This window comes from Lepisosteus oculatus, chromosome 10 (assembly GCF_040954835.1).
Source record: "Lepisosteus oculatus isolate fLepOcu1 chromosome 10, fLepOcu1.hap2, whole genome shotgun sequence".
Lineage (NCBI taxonomy): Eukaryota > Metazoa > Chordata > Actinopteri > Semionotiformes > Lepisosteidae > Lepisosteus > Lepisosteus oculatus.
Genome location: NC_090705.1, coordinates 42,465,353 through 42,480,793, shown reverse-complemented (window position 1 = coordinate 42,480,793; position 15,441 = coordinate 42,465,353). Strand labels below are relative to the sequence as shown.

At 38.0% G+C, this 15,441-nt stretch overlaps 1 protein-coding gene across 3 annotated transcripts in view; it reads left to right on the top strand.

The window, feature by feature from the left end:
* The window catches only part of ulk4 (unc-51 like kinase 4), a 112,379-nt gene that overhangs the window by 44,432 nt on the left and 52,506 nt on the right, over positions 1-15,441 (top strand). For all 3 annotated transcript variants that reach the window (XM_015357027.2, XM_015357026.2, XM_015357030.2), the window contains exons 25-31: positions 1,741-1,797; positions 2,469-2,520; positions 2,611-2,705; positions 4,559-4,610; positions 5,133-5,271; positions 5,801-5,893; positions 14,000-14,048. In XM_015357027.2, the coding sequence (XP_015212513.2) occupies positions 1,741-1,797; positions 2,469-2,520; positions 2,611-2,705; positions 4,559-4,610; positions 5,133-5,271; positions 5,801-5,893; positions 14,000-14,048 (537 nt within the window). The remainder of the gene's footprint in view (positions 1-1,740; positions 1,798-2,468; positions 2,521-2,610; positions 2,706-4,558; positions 4,611-5,132; positions 5,272-5,800; positions 5,894-13,999; positions 14,049-15,441) is intronic.

Here is a 15,441-nt window from a genome sequence, read left to right as displayed (position 1 = left end):
GATAAGCATGTTCATTTCCAGGACTTTGCTAATAAGTGTTTATAAAACTGTCCCTAAATGATATAAAGCTGTCTTTATTCTGTAATGTTTGGGTATGACATCAGGTTATAATTTAAAAACATGTTCCTGACAATAACATTTGGAAGCCACATGTGGTGTGACTACCACTATGCAAGTGGTGTGTATAGTACACGCTGTGCAGCTTCTACCTTGAACCCAAGCATGCGATCGGAGTGGCACAGACTGATAGAAATTCTGTCCAAGACTCAGAAATCTACAGTATGCGGTGTAATATCCAGTGTGGTATCTAGATGCACACTGCAGTACATGGTGATTGTGTGATTGTGACGCTGAGTACGATTACCTACAGATCTGGGTCTTTCGACAATAAGATTGCGCTTGCCTTTTGGCTCAGTTCCTTGGCTAGGACTTCCTTACCCTCCGGTATTGACTTTAATGTTGGGAAAGGGCAGTAGATCAGGAGGCACCAACTGGGAGGCTGCATACCCCCTGGAAACCTACGTCTTTAAAACCACAGGCTGGGGTTAAACCTGTACTCCAGCATTACAGTATGTTAACTTTTTTTTTCTTGTCGTCCTTGGTATCGTTGACGACAAAAGAAAGATGTTTAGATAAAAATAAAAGCTCATGCAGAGATCTGATCCGGTGGTAGCATAACTGCCTTAAGAGGCATGCCAGGTTTTTAGCACCCACTCAGAATGTCATTACACTGTGATGAAGCTGTTAGAATCTCCCGGATCTCTTTAGATCTTAATAGTTTTTCATCAGGACTACGCCTAACCAAATATATCTCAAGTTTTTACTGTTTTTTGTGTTTCTACACATTAATATTCACAAGTAAACGGGGGGAAAAAAGAGTTCACTAGGAATGTGCTTCTGATTTACAGAAATGGGCTCCCCTGTGACACTGCCAGAGCCCATTCTTACTGATATTTAGAAAATAGTATTACTAAGTTATAATAGTCAGTTATTTTTCTCTGTCAGATTCAATTTATATTTTAAAGACCAGATTACAGGTGGGATATAGATTTTCTTTCTCAGTAAAATATTGACAGTGGGGATTGAGCAGGATGATTCCTGCGTCCTGGGAGCTGCTGGTTCAAGTCCAGGCTAGGAGCTCGTGGGGAGCACTCCATTATTCGCATGCCCCAGGTTTTTGCTGGTCTTCATCATTGTTGTAGATACAGTCCCGGCTTTTGAGGTGGCGGCCGGCACAGGCCGGTATTCGAACACGACCTTGCAGTCTACCCTGGCAGACAGCCGAGGTGCTCAGTGAAGTGAGCTGCTGGAAATACGTTTACTGAGCGTGATATGACTGGACCATATCATGAAAATTTCGCAACAACTTACATTCTCATGGTTTCCAGTTCACATTCTCGAGCAGTATCTGACCTGTCCCAGGCACAGCGGGAGCAGCACATGTTAGAACATCCTGAACAAAAAACTCTTAAGCTTTGAAGGCAAGAACTGATAATAAGAGTCATGACTCAAAGCATTGCCTTTCAGCATTTGCTGTATTATTTATTAACTCATTCAGCTGACTTCAATGCTATATAGTGGAAAAAAGCACTTTGTTAAGATGGATTAATGGAAAAAAAAATGTTAGGAACCTCTGTGTCAACATACATAAGTTTGAACGTATGTAATTTTTTTAATTGATGTGGATATAATTACAGTATGCCAACATGTGTGTGTATAGTTATTTTTTTATGTTTTCAGATATTTAGGCCACAGGTTGCAAAAGAGGAGTTTCTGTTCAACTTTGGGACACTTTTGGTAAGTTATTGATCCAACATTAGAGCGTGCTTGTCTTTGGTGGTGGTTTTGCACAACATTTTCTGAAATATTTTGCCGGCTGCATGTAGTTGTTTTACATATTTAAAATGTTCACTTTTGGAAGAAGAAGGCAAGTTGGACTGAAACACCAGTTGCTGAAAAAAAGCCTTTTGTTCCGGCTGCTCTGGTTTCTGCACTGCATCTAACCATTGACATATGAACAAGAAGACCGTACTAATGTTCTTTCCCCTTTGTTTCAAAATGATGAACCAATCACTAAAATTAAGACTTGTTGCAGAAATAAAGCCTTCTGTTACAGCTCCTCAGGTTTTATAGTATTAAAATTGATGTGAAATGAATGAATCTTCAATTCCTCACTTCTCTGTCTAATCTGTGCTGTGGCTGGGCTGCTGGACTTTGTTTGCCACTACTGGTGGAGAAAACAGGTGGCCTCTTATGTATAATATGCTATAGCATCCTTTGGGTTACAAAGTATAATCCAAATACTAGAAATTAGCAGTGATAAAAGGGCTGTCGTGTTTCATTTCTTAAAATGTTGAGACTCTGAAGGTTGAAAGAAGTTGAATGGGTGTTTGTTTTATTTTTATTTCACAAACTGTGAGTGGCAGGATTTCAGGTCACCGCACTAAATTCTTTTGTATGTTCCACAGCATCATCTCAAGTCCATAGACTCCTGTGAGACCAGCTTGGATAGTGCAGTAGGTGTGTGTTCTCCTGTGATTACCTGTTCTACTTTTCACGAGCACATAGCAAGCCGTGCAGTAAAGGGGTGTTCACCTTGTTGATTTTCAGGACAAGCAGCCTCAGAAGATCTGTTCAGGAGCACCCTGTCAGCACTCGAAGCAGTGACACAGCACCCAGCACTGCTGACGCAGTACCATTCGACTGTAAGTGCTGCCAGCACAGAAAACAATCTCTGGCGGCTCTCCCAAATACACAGTAGGGCCGTTAACCAGTCTAGTTTTGCATGCAACTTGTTAAAACGTCTGAGTGAAGGCAAAGGCATGGAGCTGGTAACTGCATGTTGAACAGATTCCCTCTCCAGTTGGCGTTTCTCTGTTTGAATGCACTGACGGGCAGAGAGGGAGACGGAGGGCACGCATCTGGTGATGAAAATGCACAGTCTGAGTATTTGGTTCTCCCTTGAGAATTCAAGTGAAAGGCCCTTGTTATAAATATTGACATAAAAGTTCAGCTGTCAGTTCTGCCTTTAGAGTGTCTTAGAGCTTCAAAAAAATTTTGTTGATCAAAAGGAGTCCAAGTTATTCACGGTGTCACATTGAGAGAATGTCTTAGGGTGCTTTATTAAATAAGGCAGTTTAATTAAACTTTGTCACAAGTGATTTCACTCTACAAGGTTGTTATTCAAGTTCAAAAGTTGCAGCAGTCTTCTAATAATAAGTAAATTGAAGTAGATTTTCTTAGTGTTCCTTGCCGGAGTAAAAGAAAACTTAATTGGTAAATCTGTCAGCTGCCGTTCAATTTAGGAGATGTTGTATCATGTATAAAATTACCATACTGTATCCTTGCTTTCAGCACAATGTTTAAGAAAGAAGTGCACCAGAAAAATAACCATGTGTGTGTGTTTTATAAATAGAAGTATAAAACATTTTTTTCTTTCTTTAATCTGGAAAGTTTAATTAGTGCATCAAAAACAGCTGAACTGAGGTCTTGGTTGTTTTTGTTTAACTGGTTATACTTCATTTGTGCTGATTACAAGACCGGTAAATTATTTATATTAATGCAGTAATTTTTCTCATAATTACTGAGATTTTTGATACACAAACATATCCTTATATAGATTTATCAAACCGGCCTTTGAGTACAGATTTGATGGATGCATTAGTCTTATTACTGGTGGGTATTTTTATGTCCTTACCCTCCTGTATTGTACATGTCCAGACATACCGTGTTTCACCTGCTGCTGGAAACATGTATATACATTCACTTGTTATACGAAAAGTGCTTTTTCCTTGAAAAGTCCCAGCAACCTACCCAAAGAAATCTGACACATTGTGGCAAAGGGAAAATGCTGTAATGAACAGAGAACATAATACATGGGAAAATATATATAATTTTCTGCTTTAAATCTACCGATCCAAAATATCTGAAAAAAATTATCCTTATTGATATAAATAGCCTCCCTTGAAATGACCAGAAACAAATATACTGATGTACTACGGTATATCCAAAGACAATCTGATCACATGTCAATCATACTGACCAGAACAAATCTTTTCTCGTAGCATAATCAGGAAAAAAGTAGGCTTTCGATACCCATAATAAATGTTATGCCTATGTGGAGCCTTCAGTAAACATGAATCTTTTGCAAGTGGTTCTATAGCAACATTGTGTTTGGACAGTGCGCCCCCAGTGTAAATGTGTCCTCCAGAGCTCACAGTTAGATGCCACATCAGAATATGTGTGTTTGTTTCTATGGAAATAATAATAAATCATTGTAATTATAAAAAGAGCCAACATAAGGACTTGGCTCATCTCTATGATCAAAGGGCAGTGGCTAAGTTGTATTTACATAGAAATAGGAGTTCTCATAATGGCTCGCTTTGTTATCCTGCTGTAGCCAATTACATATTTAAAGGGAGCGTGTCTTTTAGCTGGAGTATGTATATAATTACACGTAGATATTTGAATATCTGCTACAGTATATATTCATAGTTTCTGTGTAATGAAGTATGAAGCCTATATCCTTCTTTTCATGCCCTGAATCCCCTTTTTAAAGGTTGTGGACTCCATCCTCCCGCCTTTGGCTTCGCTCGCGGTCAGCAGAAACGGTAGGAGACCCTCCGCTGTCTCGGTCTTCCCGAGGTGTGCCAGTTGCGGTCACTGTGCAGCGAGGCGCCAGCAGGTGCAGTGCCGCTCTCCCGCTCACCGCAGAGGCTCAGGGACGAGCTCAGCCCGGACCTGAGCACCAGTTGTCCTTCAGCTTCACCTGCCGGACTCCCTTGTGCAGTAATACAGAGCTGTGCAGCGGGCCCGCGATTGTGTAATTGTGCGTGACACTGACGTTGAGCCGCAGTGCGGAGCTGTAGCCAGAAGGCAGTGGGCTCAAACCCCAGGTGGGCTGCTGCTGTCGTGCCCTTCAGAGAGTACTTCACTCACACTGCACCAGTCAGACGCCTCACTGTATAAACACCGATGCAACTGCAACTTCCTGTGGCTGAATTAGCCAGCTGATTTCCTGTTATCAGTCATGATGCACTCGTGGCCCAGATGGAAGTCTGCATAACCCATGAATGTGCAGGGGCTCTGCAGCAAGGGGAGTTCAGTAAAACCCACAGTCCCTTTTCCTGCAGCGGAGTGGCGGGTCTGCAGCTTGCGGGTGCTGTCGGAGATAACGCTGCTGCTGGTGAACCATGAGGCTGTGGAAAAAGGCGAGACTCTCAACTCCAACAGCAGACTGCTGGCTCTCATTACAGAGGCCTTGTTTCCACAGTAAGTCAACCGCTAAGCTCCTCTCTCCCTTCTCCCTCCTCCCTCCTCTCACTGGATCCTTGCCAGCTCATGCTTATGCAAATACAGCACTGCAAAAAAAACAATTAATAAAAAATAAGACACAACTGCTGTGTGTCAGGGTAGGGCCTGGGATATATATATATATTGGAAAAATTTGAATTATTCAAATCTAATTCAAACCTCTAAGCTTTATTTATCTTTTTTTATTCTGGCAATGTACATTTTCAGTTATAGTTTGTAGCAGATTCCTTTTCTGGTGGTTTTATTAGACCGTTTCCATAACTATGCTAAAAGCTGAAAACATATTCACAAAGCTTTGACACATGTCAAAGGTCACTATCACCATCACATTTTCAACTGGTATTTTTCACACTTAAATTTTAACTTGATTGTTTTTCACAGTCTTCAGCTAAAAAGACCCTGTGAAATACTGTATTTAAAGTTTATAACATTGTGTTTAGAGTTGAATGGAAATACCATTCTTCTGTTTGTTTTTTTCTTTTTCTAGGTATGAAACGCTCCTTCTGGAGCCAGATCCGATCCCAGTGTACGCTCTGAAACTGCTCGTAGCTTTAACTGAGCATAGCCCCGCTCTCAACAGGTAAACAACCCTGGCTCTTCAAGAGCTGAATCAACCCACAGCCAGCGACTCTTCGCATGTGAGAACAGTGCTCGTGCGCTGAATCTGTGGCCCAAAGGGAAATCGCTCCCTTGGTTTTTTACATTTCTAAACTAAAACCACCACTTTCCTTCTCCTTAACTGCATTTTAGATCTAGTTCTGTAATTACTATAATCTGGAAATTATTTGTAGCTTAAAATAATAAAATAGGGCATGTGATAAGAAATAATATGCAATCTTCTATCTGTGTACAATGCCGTGAGTGACATTTTAAATAATTTCTCGAATACCTTGTCATTATAAGTGGGTTTTAAATCCCAAGCTAACTAAGTGGATATCCGAGCATGAATGCTGCACCTTGGGAGGTCAGGTGGGCTTGAGTCCAATGTATAAAAAGCAGAACTGATAAATATTGCAAATTGTAAGTTGAATTATTTACAGTTAATTCATGTATTAAAAATGAGATGACATAATGCATGACTTTTTCATGCTTTTGGCTTTTTTGATTTGGGTGCATTGATTCACAATGTGTTCTCCTTGGGAAGAACGATTTTCTGCAATGCAACACACAAAGAAAGATGTTTTAAGATTTTAGATTGAGAGAAAACAAGGCATGATGGAGTCGCATCTTACAAACTTTTTATTTGCACAAGGTTGGTGAAACTAGTATTTATTTGGTGATCGGCCTCAGTTTTCTTTTCTAGAAAAAAAAGAGTTTCAGCATTTTCTGAAGTTCTGCTTTATACAGTACAGTACATGAAAGAAAATGAGACTAAAGCACAAACAAGAGAATGTAACAAAATAGTAAGAGTAAAAAGAATAAAATGGCGATGGTCTAAATGCATAACAGCAAAAATAAAAGTAAGATATGGGGATAGAAATATGAATTGAAATGTTTGTGCTAATGCATTGCATGAAAATACCATAGCTAGGGTTGTGTGGACGAATGGGGAGACATTTATCCAGCAATGGAGTGCTTAAAGGCTGAGGCTGATGGTGTACAGGTTGATATGGGCATTGACTCACTTGGTAAAAATAAGGATAATTAACTTTTTGCTGTTACATCTTCAACAGATAGGTGCGAGGGAAAACAAAAAGGAGATTGAAACTTTAGCTTTCAGCAAGCCACTCTTCCAGAGCACACTATTGTAACAGAAAGGAATTATTTCGATTGTGAAACATAAGATGGGAAGATGTTTCCACGAAGGACTAGAGATGTCCTGGAAACAGGTGTGGGCTTCGGAATGGTCTTTAGGACCTTTGAAACATTTCGAATCTGCAGGCAGTAACAATGACGGAGCGCTGGCTGACAACAAATAAAAGGACAGTTATAAAAAACATTAACCACCCACAACTTATATTTTCATCCTAATTCTACATTTGCAACTGTTAAAGTAAATAGTTGACTGTTAATTAATAGTGTAAGTGCACATTAATGTTGGCAAAACATGAAAGTGCACATTCATTATCCATAGAATTAATAATAATTATTGAAGTAAAAAGTATATCTCTAAAATAATAGCATATTTTTCTAATTGCAATTTTTAAATTTATATTCATACCCTTTATAGGCCAGAAATAAATATTGTAAATTGAATATGTTAATGTTTCCTTAGTCCGCTGCTTGTTTCACAAGGGCTCGAGAAGTTTGGAAAAAAAAAAGTCACCTCAAATTGCCACCGGTCGTTAAGGGAAAATGAACACAGAAGAATAAGAAGTATTTTATCCAAACGCGCAATCAGAACAGAACAATGTCTTGGGAGGATAACTTACACCCAAGGGCAAGGATTGGGAATCTTTTAAAAAAAACTAATAACTAGCTGAATTTATTACAAAACTATGAAAACCAATGGATGATTATCATAATCCTAAAGCTGGGGTGTAAATAATTGTGAGCATATTGAAATACTGAATTTACATTCAGTTTTCTTTGAGCAACACAAATTGAATGTACAGTTGCAAATGTATTTGCTGAATCTATCTTTTAGTTACATTGTATCATGTATGAATATATTTGCGAGCTAACTGAAAATAACATTTATCGATTATAGAGATGATGTAAAGTTGTTATTTAGAGTAAAACAAGATTGAAAAACATTTTTCCTTCCTCATTATGTCACAAAATGTCTTAAACATTTTAATAATAACATAGTATTTTGGAATATAATTGTTTAACCGTTACAGGACACTGAACTGAACAAGTACTTTAACTTGTTTATTTACACTTTTGATCAGGAAAGTAAGTGCTGTTTATTCTGCTTAAGCTTGGGCTCTTACGTTGTGTTCATTGAGAGCACCAAACATACAGCAGAATTATTTTGTTCTCAAATGTCCTCCAGACTCTGTATTATTTGTCTCCGTTATGGATATGGCATTTTATTAAAAGTGCTCCTAGGGCTATTACAGTAATATGGTAACTCCTTTCCCTGCACTTTTTTCACGCAGCAGTAATATTATCAAGCAAGGTGCTGCTGTGCACAGACTTGTCAGGTTTTCTTTATCGTCGGGAGAATGGGAGATCGAGAAATCCCAACATAAGGCAGAGATTGATTGCAGTCATTCAGATTACTGCTTTGTGATCCAGACTCACTGATCTCTGTAAGCTGAGCATGTCCAGACAGTATCTCTGCTGAATAATGTGTCACCTGTGGGCTGTATAAGACTAAAGAGTTGACAAAGGATGTTTTAAAAGCCCTCTGGGTGTTTTAAAAATCTTTCATCTTTACTCACTTGTAATAACTCGTAAATTACACTTGAGTACCAAACTTTATTGTTCCATCTAAATGTTTTGAAGTGAGATGAAACAGAATGCAAAAGCACTAATGGACTATACACATAATTCAGTGCTTCTGGTGCTGACAAGCACAGACCCTGTAAAGTCAGATCTTACCCAAAAGAAATCCTTAAAACTCTTTGATTTACTTTGCTGTGGATTTTGCTTGTTTTTGGTTGCAGGGATTCTTTCAAGTTCTATGTTTCTGCGTAATATAGGACTTGGATAGGATGTTATACTTTAGACCTGCAAATTTGCAGTTTAGTATATCAATGTAAAAATTGTCTGGCTATGATATTGAAATTTATTAGTAAAGGTGGTCTTGATAGTATGAAATCGGACTGAGAATTCTAGTATTGCTCATGGCTAATGGTATAAAATTTCCCTAACAAATGTCAAAAATATGCATATAGATTACCTGAAGACTGAAAATATCCAAAAATATAAATGGTTAGATTTCTTTGCACACAATGAATCTTATTGACAAATATTGAGGTATTCTGTGAACATTAGGTGGAAGTTAAGTACTGGCAGTTTTTGTCTGTCATAGAAAGGCACAGCTTAAGATGATGACAGTGTGGTGTTGTCTGTGGTCCTGACTGCAATACTGACATGCGATTCTCTGGACCCGAGCTCACCTTACACAACAAGTCATATTGTATTTTAGGGGAGTGAATATTATTTTCATACTTGTGTATTTCCTTGTTAGAATAAAGGGGATATTTCAGAAAAGGTTTGATCCTCCTCTGTAAATATTCAAAGCTGTTAGTTTTGGTGTCTGTAACCCTGTCTCATTCCCACTTGTTTAGACTTTCCAGTTTGTTCAGGAAAGCAAAAAGATTTTCACACCTGCAGCCCTCATGAAGTTTGATGTGGAGTTTGACAGCTGCACCATCAGATCGAGATGGTCTGTTTTATTTTCTCTGTGGAACGTCTTTTCTCAGGCCACTAGCTTACAGCAGCTGTCCTGTGAAAGCCTAGGTGTACAACTAGCATGCCTTCTGTGGCACTGATTGCTGCACCAAACTGTTTAAACCGCACCATTTGTTGTGTTTCTTATGTCTGAAAGAGCTAGTGTAAGTCAATGAAGCATTCAGCTGAGTTTGCAGCTGCATGCTATAGTCGATTAATTACAATTTAAAACGAGAAACGTTCAGTTTAGATTTTTACACAAGAGCTTGGTTTCGCATAAGAGTTTGAAATGATAGAGTTCTCCTGAAAATTGGTTAAAAGGGACTTTGTCTGAGCTCTCTAGCTACATTGGCCCATTGTATGAAACGTGTGGATTCTGTGCTTTCTGCAACTTATTCTTTTGGACAGGCATTATCATCCAAAATAACATTGGAAGGCAATACTTTGCTGAATATGTTTGTAATCTAATTTTCATGTTGCTAGTCTAAACATATGTTTTCTGAAGTCAGTTTAGAGGTCTTCCTGATGCTAAAGAAGACTTATTTCATAGTTTAAGTAGACATCATCTCAGTGACAAATGCTATGTTGTGGTTATTATAAAATATGGTATGTTATTAGCAGCTTTGTTTCACTAATAGGCGTGTATTAGACATATATTACTTGTTAAACCATTAACCAAGATGTATTTTAGTAATACAGTATAGTGGTAATACATGACATAGAGGAGACCCTGAAAATAAGTTACCAGTTGTACAAAGTCTATGTTAAAATTTCTTTTTTTTATTGGCCATGTTGAGTACATAGCACTCATCCAAAATGAGTCATTTTGAATACCTTCAGTACCTTTTTATTACACGAAGACATCTTTTACCCTGTTATTAAAATGGACGTTGGTATTTGTGCTGTCAATTAGAATTTAGAGCACCTCGACATGTCATTTACCTTGCTGTCTGGGGGATGATGAAGGTTGACTACTCCTGACTGTTTGCCAGATTCATCTTACTCCTGTCTCACATTTTGCTTTCCATCTGATTCAGCACGAAACTGCCTGTGAATTGACAGATCTGTTTTTGAAACTATTCTGACAGTAATGATAGGGTTGTGGAGGAGTGCCTGTCAAACCTGAAAGTTATGGACTTTGCAAAAAGAAAGGGCGAAATGCATTCAGTTGATTTGTGTGTACATGTGTTTTAGTACTGGTGTAAATGACTCCAGTGGCCCATTTGTTCAGTGGCTGTATAGCATTTGAAGGCATTTCGGGCACAGCTTGTGTTAAGTGAAGATGATATGGCTGATTATCTGTAGTCTTTCAGAGACCTTTTTATTTAATTTTTTTCGTTGTTCGGCATGCTATTTTCATTCCAGTTTATAGTGTGCCTGATGCTGCCCCACATAAAAGTGCAAGATGGAAGGAGGAGGGCCATGTCTCTCTTGTGTCTTTCCAGAGCCTCTATTTAAGTGGTGTCGTTGTGTGGCTGAGTGCTAGACAGCGGTCCCCCGTGAGGCATCTCTGAGCACGTCCTCCCTTTCCTCTGCTAATGCAGATCATGTCCTGATGACTTCTTTCCTCTCCTGCAAACCTGTCATTGCCACTCTGCCTGCAGGTCCCCATCCTAAAACAGCAGCTCATTACTGTCTGTACTTCGACTGGGTGGGAGGTTTAATAAAATATCATGCCCTGTGCTAGCTCAGTGAAGCTCACATCTGTTGATGGGAGTTTTTGATTATATAAGTGAAAATTACTGGTGAAAAAAGAGGGCATGCCTATACTTTGGGTCTTCCTTTTCAGCATCATTATTGCTCAAAAGCTACAAAAGCAAGGTTGCTTAGTCATTGTGGAGGTGTCACTCTTCACTCTGGACAAGAATTTCCCAAAACCTACGTGCCGGTACAGTGACCCGTGAGACACATCGGTGGAAGGGGCCTCCCTTCAGTTGACATGTTAGACTGACTACGTGGTCATTAAAGATGCCTTGACGATTTTCAAAAGAGTAGGGGTGTCATGACCAGATTCTGCTCTAATCTTGAACCATCTGGCCTCTCTAAAGTTAGAGAAGCAGCAGGGCTGCTGGTGCATCACTAATAATGACACTGTAGCTATAATATCTCTCACGTTGGTGCTGTGCTTCAGTGGTGAATGAATTGTACGTGTAAACCACTTTGGGATGAAAACTCTTCTCATTTCTGTATCTTGTGTTTTAATGTGCTGTGGTTTGTGTTTTAATTATTTACTAATATTAATTTATTTACTTTATTTACTTTAATTATTTGCTTTTGCCATTGCATACTTTATTGGTGTGTTTGATATTTTCAGCCTTTGCAGAAGAATTATTCTAAAAAACTTTCAGCAGTCACGGGTGAAATTATTTTCAAGATTGATGGCTCTGAATCATTATTTTGGAGAGTACAGAAGTTACAAAGCATCACTGGGGTTATTTGGGGGGGGGGGGGGGGGGATCTGACTATCTGGGGAAATAAAATAAATGAAGTGATGGGAAAAATGGCATTTCATGAAATATTGTTCCTTTGGAGGACTTTATAGAAATTTAACTAAATGTCATCTAGCTTTCAGCCTCCATATGTGCACAAAGGGAATGAAAGTCAAACTTGATTAGTTTTTAATTTTATCAGATGGGAAATCCAACAACAGTGTGTTGTATTTGATGTTCTAGCACCTTTGGGATGACTTTTCACAACACAAATGCCACTTCCTACAAAGTGCAACACAGGGCAGAATTAATTGCCTTCTTATTAACTGCGTTATGAATTAAATGTGAATGTGGTATTTATTTTTAGTGCATCCTGACACCAGAAGATTCTATTGAACAATGCATGAGCCCAGAATTTTCTGGGATTTAGTGTCTCGGGAAAGTGATTAATTTGAGTTACTTGATGTGTCAGTTGTTTACGTTAAATACTAGTTTGATTACTTGTATAGAAAAATAATATTTATATTGGTCTTAGGCATTTGGGGGCTGTTACACTCTTTTCTTTAACATGACCCTTGCTCTGTAAAATGTGGGAGCTGTTTCCCTCAATATAATTTTAGATCGATGTTATAGATTTTTTTCTTGGCCAGGTTTCTGAGAACAGTGGAGTCAGAAAGGGAGATCAGAGACTGTACTTGCTGTCAACACCTACTGTATAGTGACACTAACCCGTACATGTCCAAAGAAAGTGTGCAGTGAAACCTTTTTAAGTAAAAAATATGTAAAAGCCTACTTTATCCTTTGTGGTTGTCATTAACCACTGTAATGGTTGTAATTCAAAACTCAACAGGGTTTGGAATAGTTCATGTTTTTAGACTGATGCTCAGGGATGCTCAGTACCAGGAATCAGGTTATCGTTTCATTTTCTTTTGCTTCCTTCTCCCCTCTCTCTTCTCTTCCCTGTCATCTCGCTGTTCCACTGTTGCTGCAATTCGGATGGGAGAATTGCACACAGTCCTTCTCCCGCCCTGACGCAGCACGTTGAAAAAGTGCCCGACTCTCGTCAGCAGCTTTGCCTGGGTTTATTTACTGTGTCATGACAGTTTGACTCGTCCATGGATACATATTCACGGACAGCGAGCAAAGGACAGGCCGTGGTGCTGCTTAAAACTCTTTACCTTTTTACCTGTCATTTCAGAATTAACTAGAATAATGAATAGTTCTGTGAAAAATGTCTTTTAATCATCCACAGACCTTTAAGTTACATCTATTGCAAAAGAAGGACGGAAATAATGAAAAAGGATCAAAATAGTCTTTCTGTATGCACTGTGACAAAATGCAGTAGGTTTATTGCATTCTGATGTTAACGGTATTCTGTTTTTGAATTAAATTGTTTTGAAATCAATTTTCTTCCATGTCCAAAGGATTACTGATGAATACAAAGGAGTTGTGTTCATCTGTATCTGCACAAATACATTGCTGTAGTATAAAGCTAAATATTGAATTGTTATTTATATACTTTTCACTAGAGATTCAATCAGATATAACGATACAAATTACATTGCCAGGTGATAAATCATTATTAAATGGCAACCTTATGTTTCTTTTTTATCTGTGACCTCTAACTAATTTAATTCTCTAAAGCTGCTCAATTACAGTTTTTTATTTCTATACCAACCACCTTTACATACATTCAGTAATTGCTTGTGAATCAAAAACCTTAATCAATTTGTGAGAGCAAGTCATTTTCAATAAACTGGTACATTACTCCTTCTTGCTTGGCTGTTGTGAAGCTCATTTTCTTGAGAGAATTAGTCAAAGGTCGTTTTTCAGATCACTGATCTTGGCACTGCATATATTCATGTTACATTCTTTACACTGAAGAATGTATACAGATGTAGTATTGGTGACTTTATGAAGATTGAATATTCACTTGCTCTTAATATAATATTAATGTTTTGTTTCGGTTACAGGCTCATTGAAGAAAGCAGTCTCTTACCTGTCATCTTTCAAGTCATTTTGGTGAGTGCATTTTAAAATTGAATTTCATTCCTGTTTCTTTTTTCGAACAAAATGTATTAATTTAAATTCATTACTGTTCTGCTTTTGCTCCATGCTTGGAATAAGCAATCACAAGGAAAAATGGTTTGCTGAGCACACACTGCTGTGAATCCACACCTGATGAAAGTGCCTTAGGTTTGAAATGTGTAGAGCCATGTAGTGATGAAAAACTGTATTAGCAGTATATTAGGTTCATTCCAATTTGATCATCTGTCATGAAAATGTATGTTCTACGCAATGTGTAGAAAACTTTTCTACTATTGAGGCATAAGTCAAGCTCTGTTTTGTACTGGATTTGGTTCAGTATAATTTTTCATCTTGTCATGCATAAGAACACAATCTTTGCATTGCATTCTTATTTGTTTTTTTTTACTTTATGCAAATGAAAAAAACAGAGGTAGGCTCATTAGGCAAAATATGTTATTGAGTGACAGAGAAGAAAGTGGGAGCTCAGGGTTAATTGAGCTGAGCTGCAGTGGCTCATACTGTACAGTCTAGTGCAAGCTGCAGTCAGCATCACATTGAAAAACCTGAAAAAATCCTCCTGCCTGCAGTCCAATAGGAATCTTCTAACAAGCAGATGAATGTGGTATCTCATTGCACTTGCAGTTAATATGGATATAAAAATAAACATGGATTTTGAGCTACTCGGTACTGCACAGAATAACATAGATCAGACCTGTCATCAGAGCCGTAAAACAAGCAGCTTTTTAATAAAATGCTTTACATTCTTTACTGTACAATATTAGAGACATGTTCTAATCATACAGTCACCAAATCCAAATCAATTTCCACTGATCAGTTTCCAAAATAAGTGTATCTTATAATATAAGAGTATTATACTCTGCAATAAACAGTGCAGTTTCTCTGTGGACGTATTGTTGTAATTCTTCTTATGAATTGCTCAGTTGATTAATAATTTATATAACAGAGAAAAAAGTAGAAATGACTACTGAAATTTAATTACATCACTCATTACATCACAAGGCTTCTTTCTGTTCAATCTTCAGAGACAGCCAGAGTTAAATAAATATACTATATGTATACAGATAACTTTGATCTGTTTCCATGTTTTCTGTTTCCTGTCTTGTTTTCATTAACGTTAAAAAACTGAAATGAACCTTGCAGATAACTCTTCAGATTAAATTGTAAACAAACTGTAGTCTGTTGGATAATTCCTTAGTTTGAAGACACTTTCCTTTAAAAACTGCTGGTCACAATAAAACTAATTGTGTTGACTGTAAGGCCAGTTCCCAATTTCAGTCACTCTGTTGTGTTGCATTCTAACACTGCGTTATAAAAACCACATTATGTTATATCAGTTCTCCAGTACTTATTTACATAGTTGGGGTGA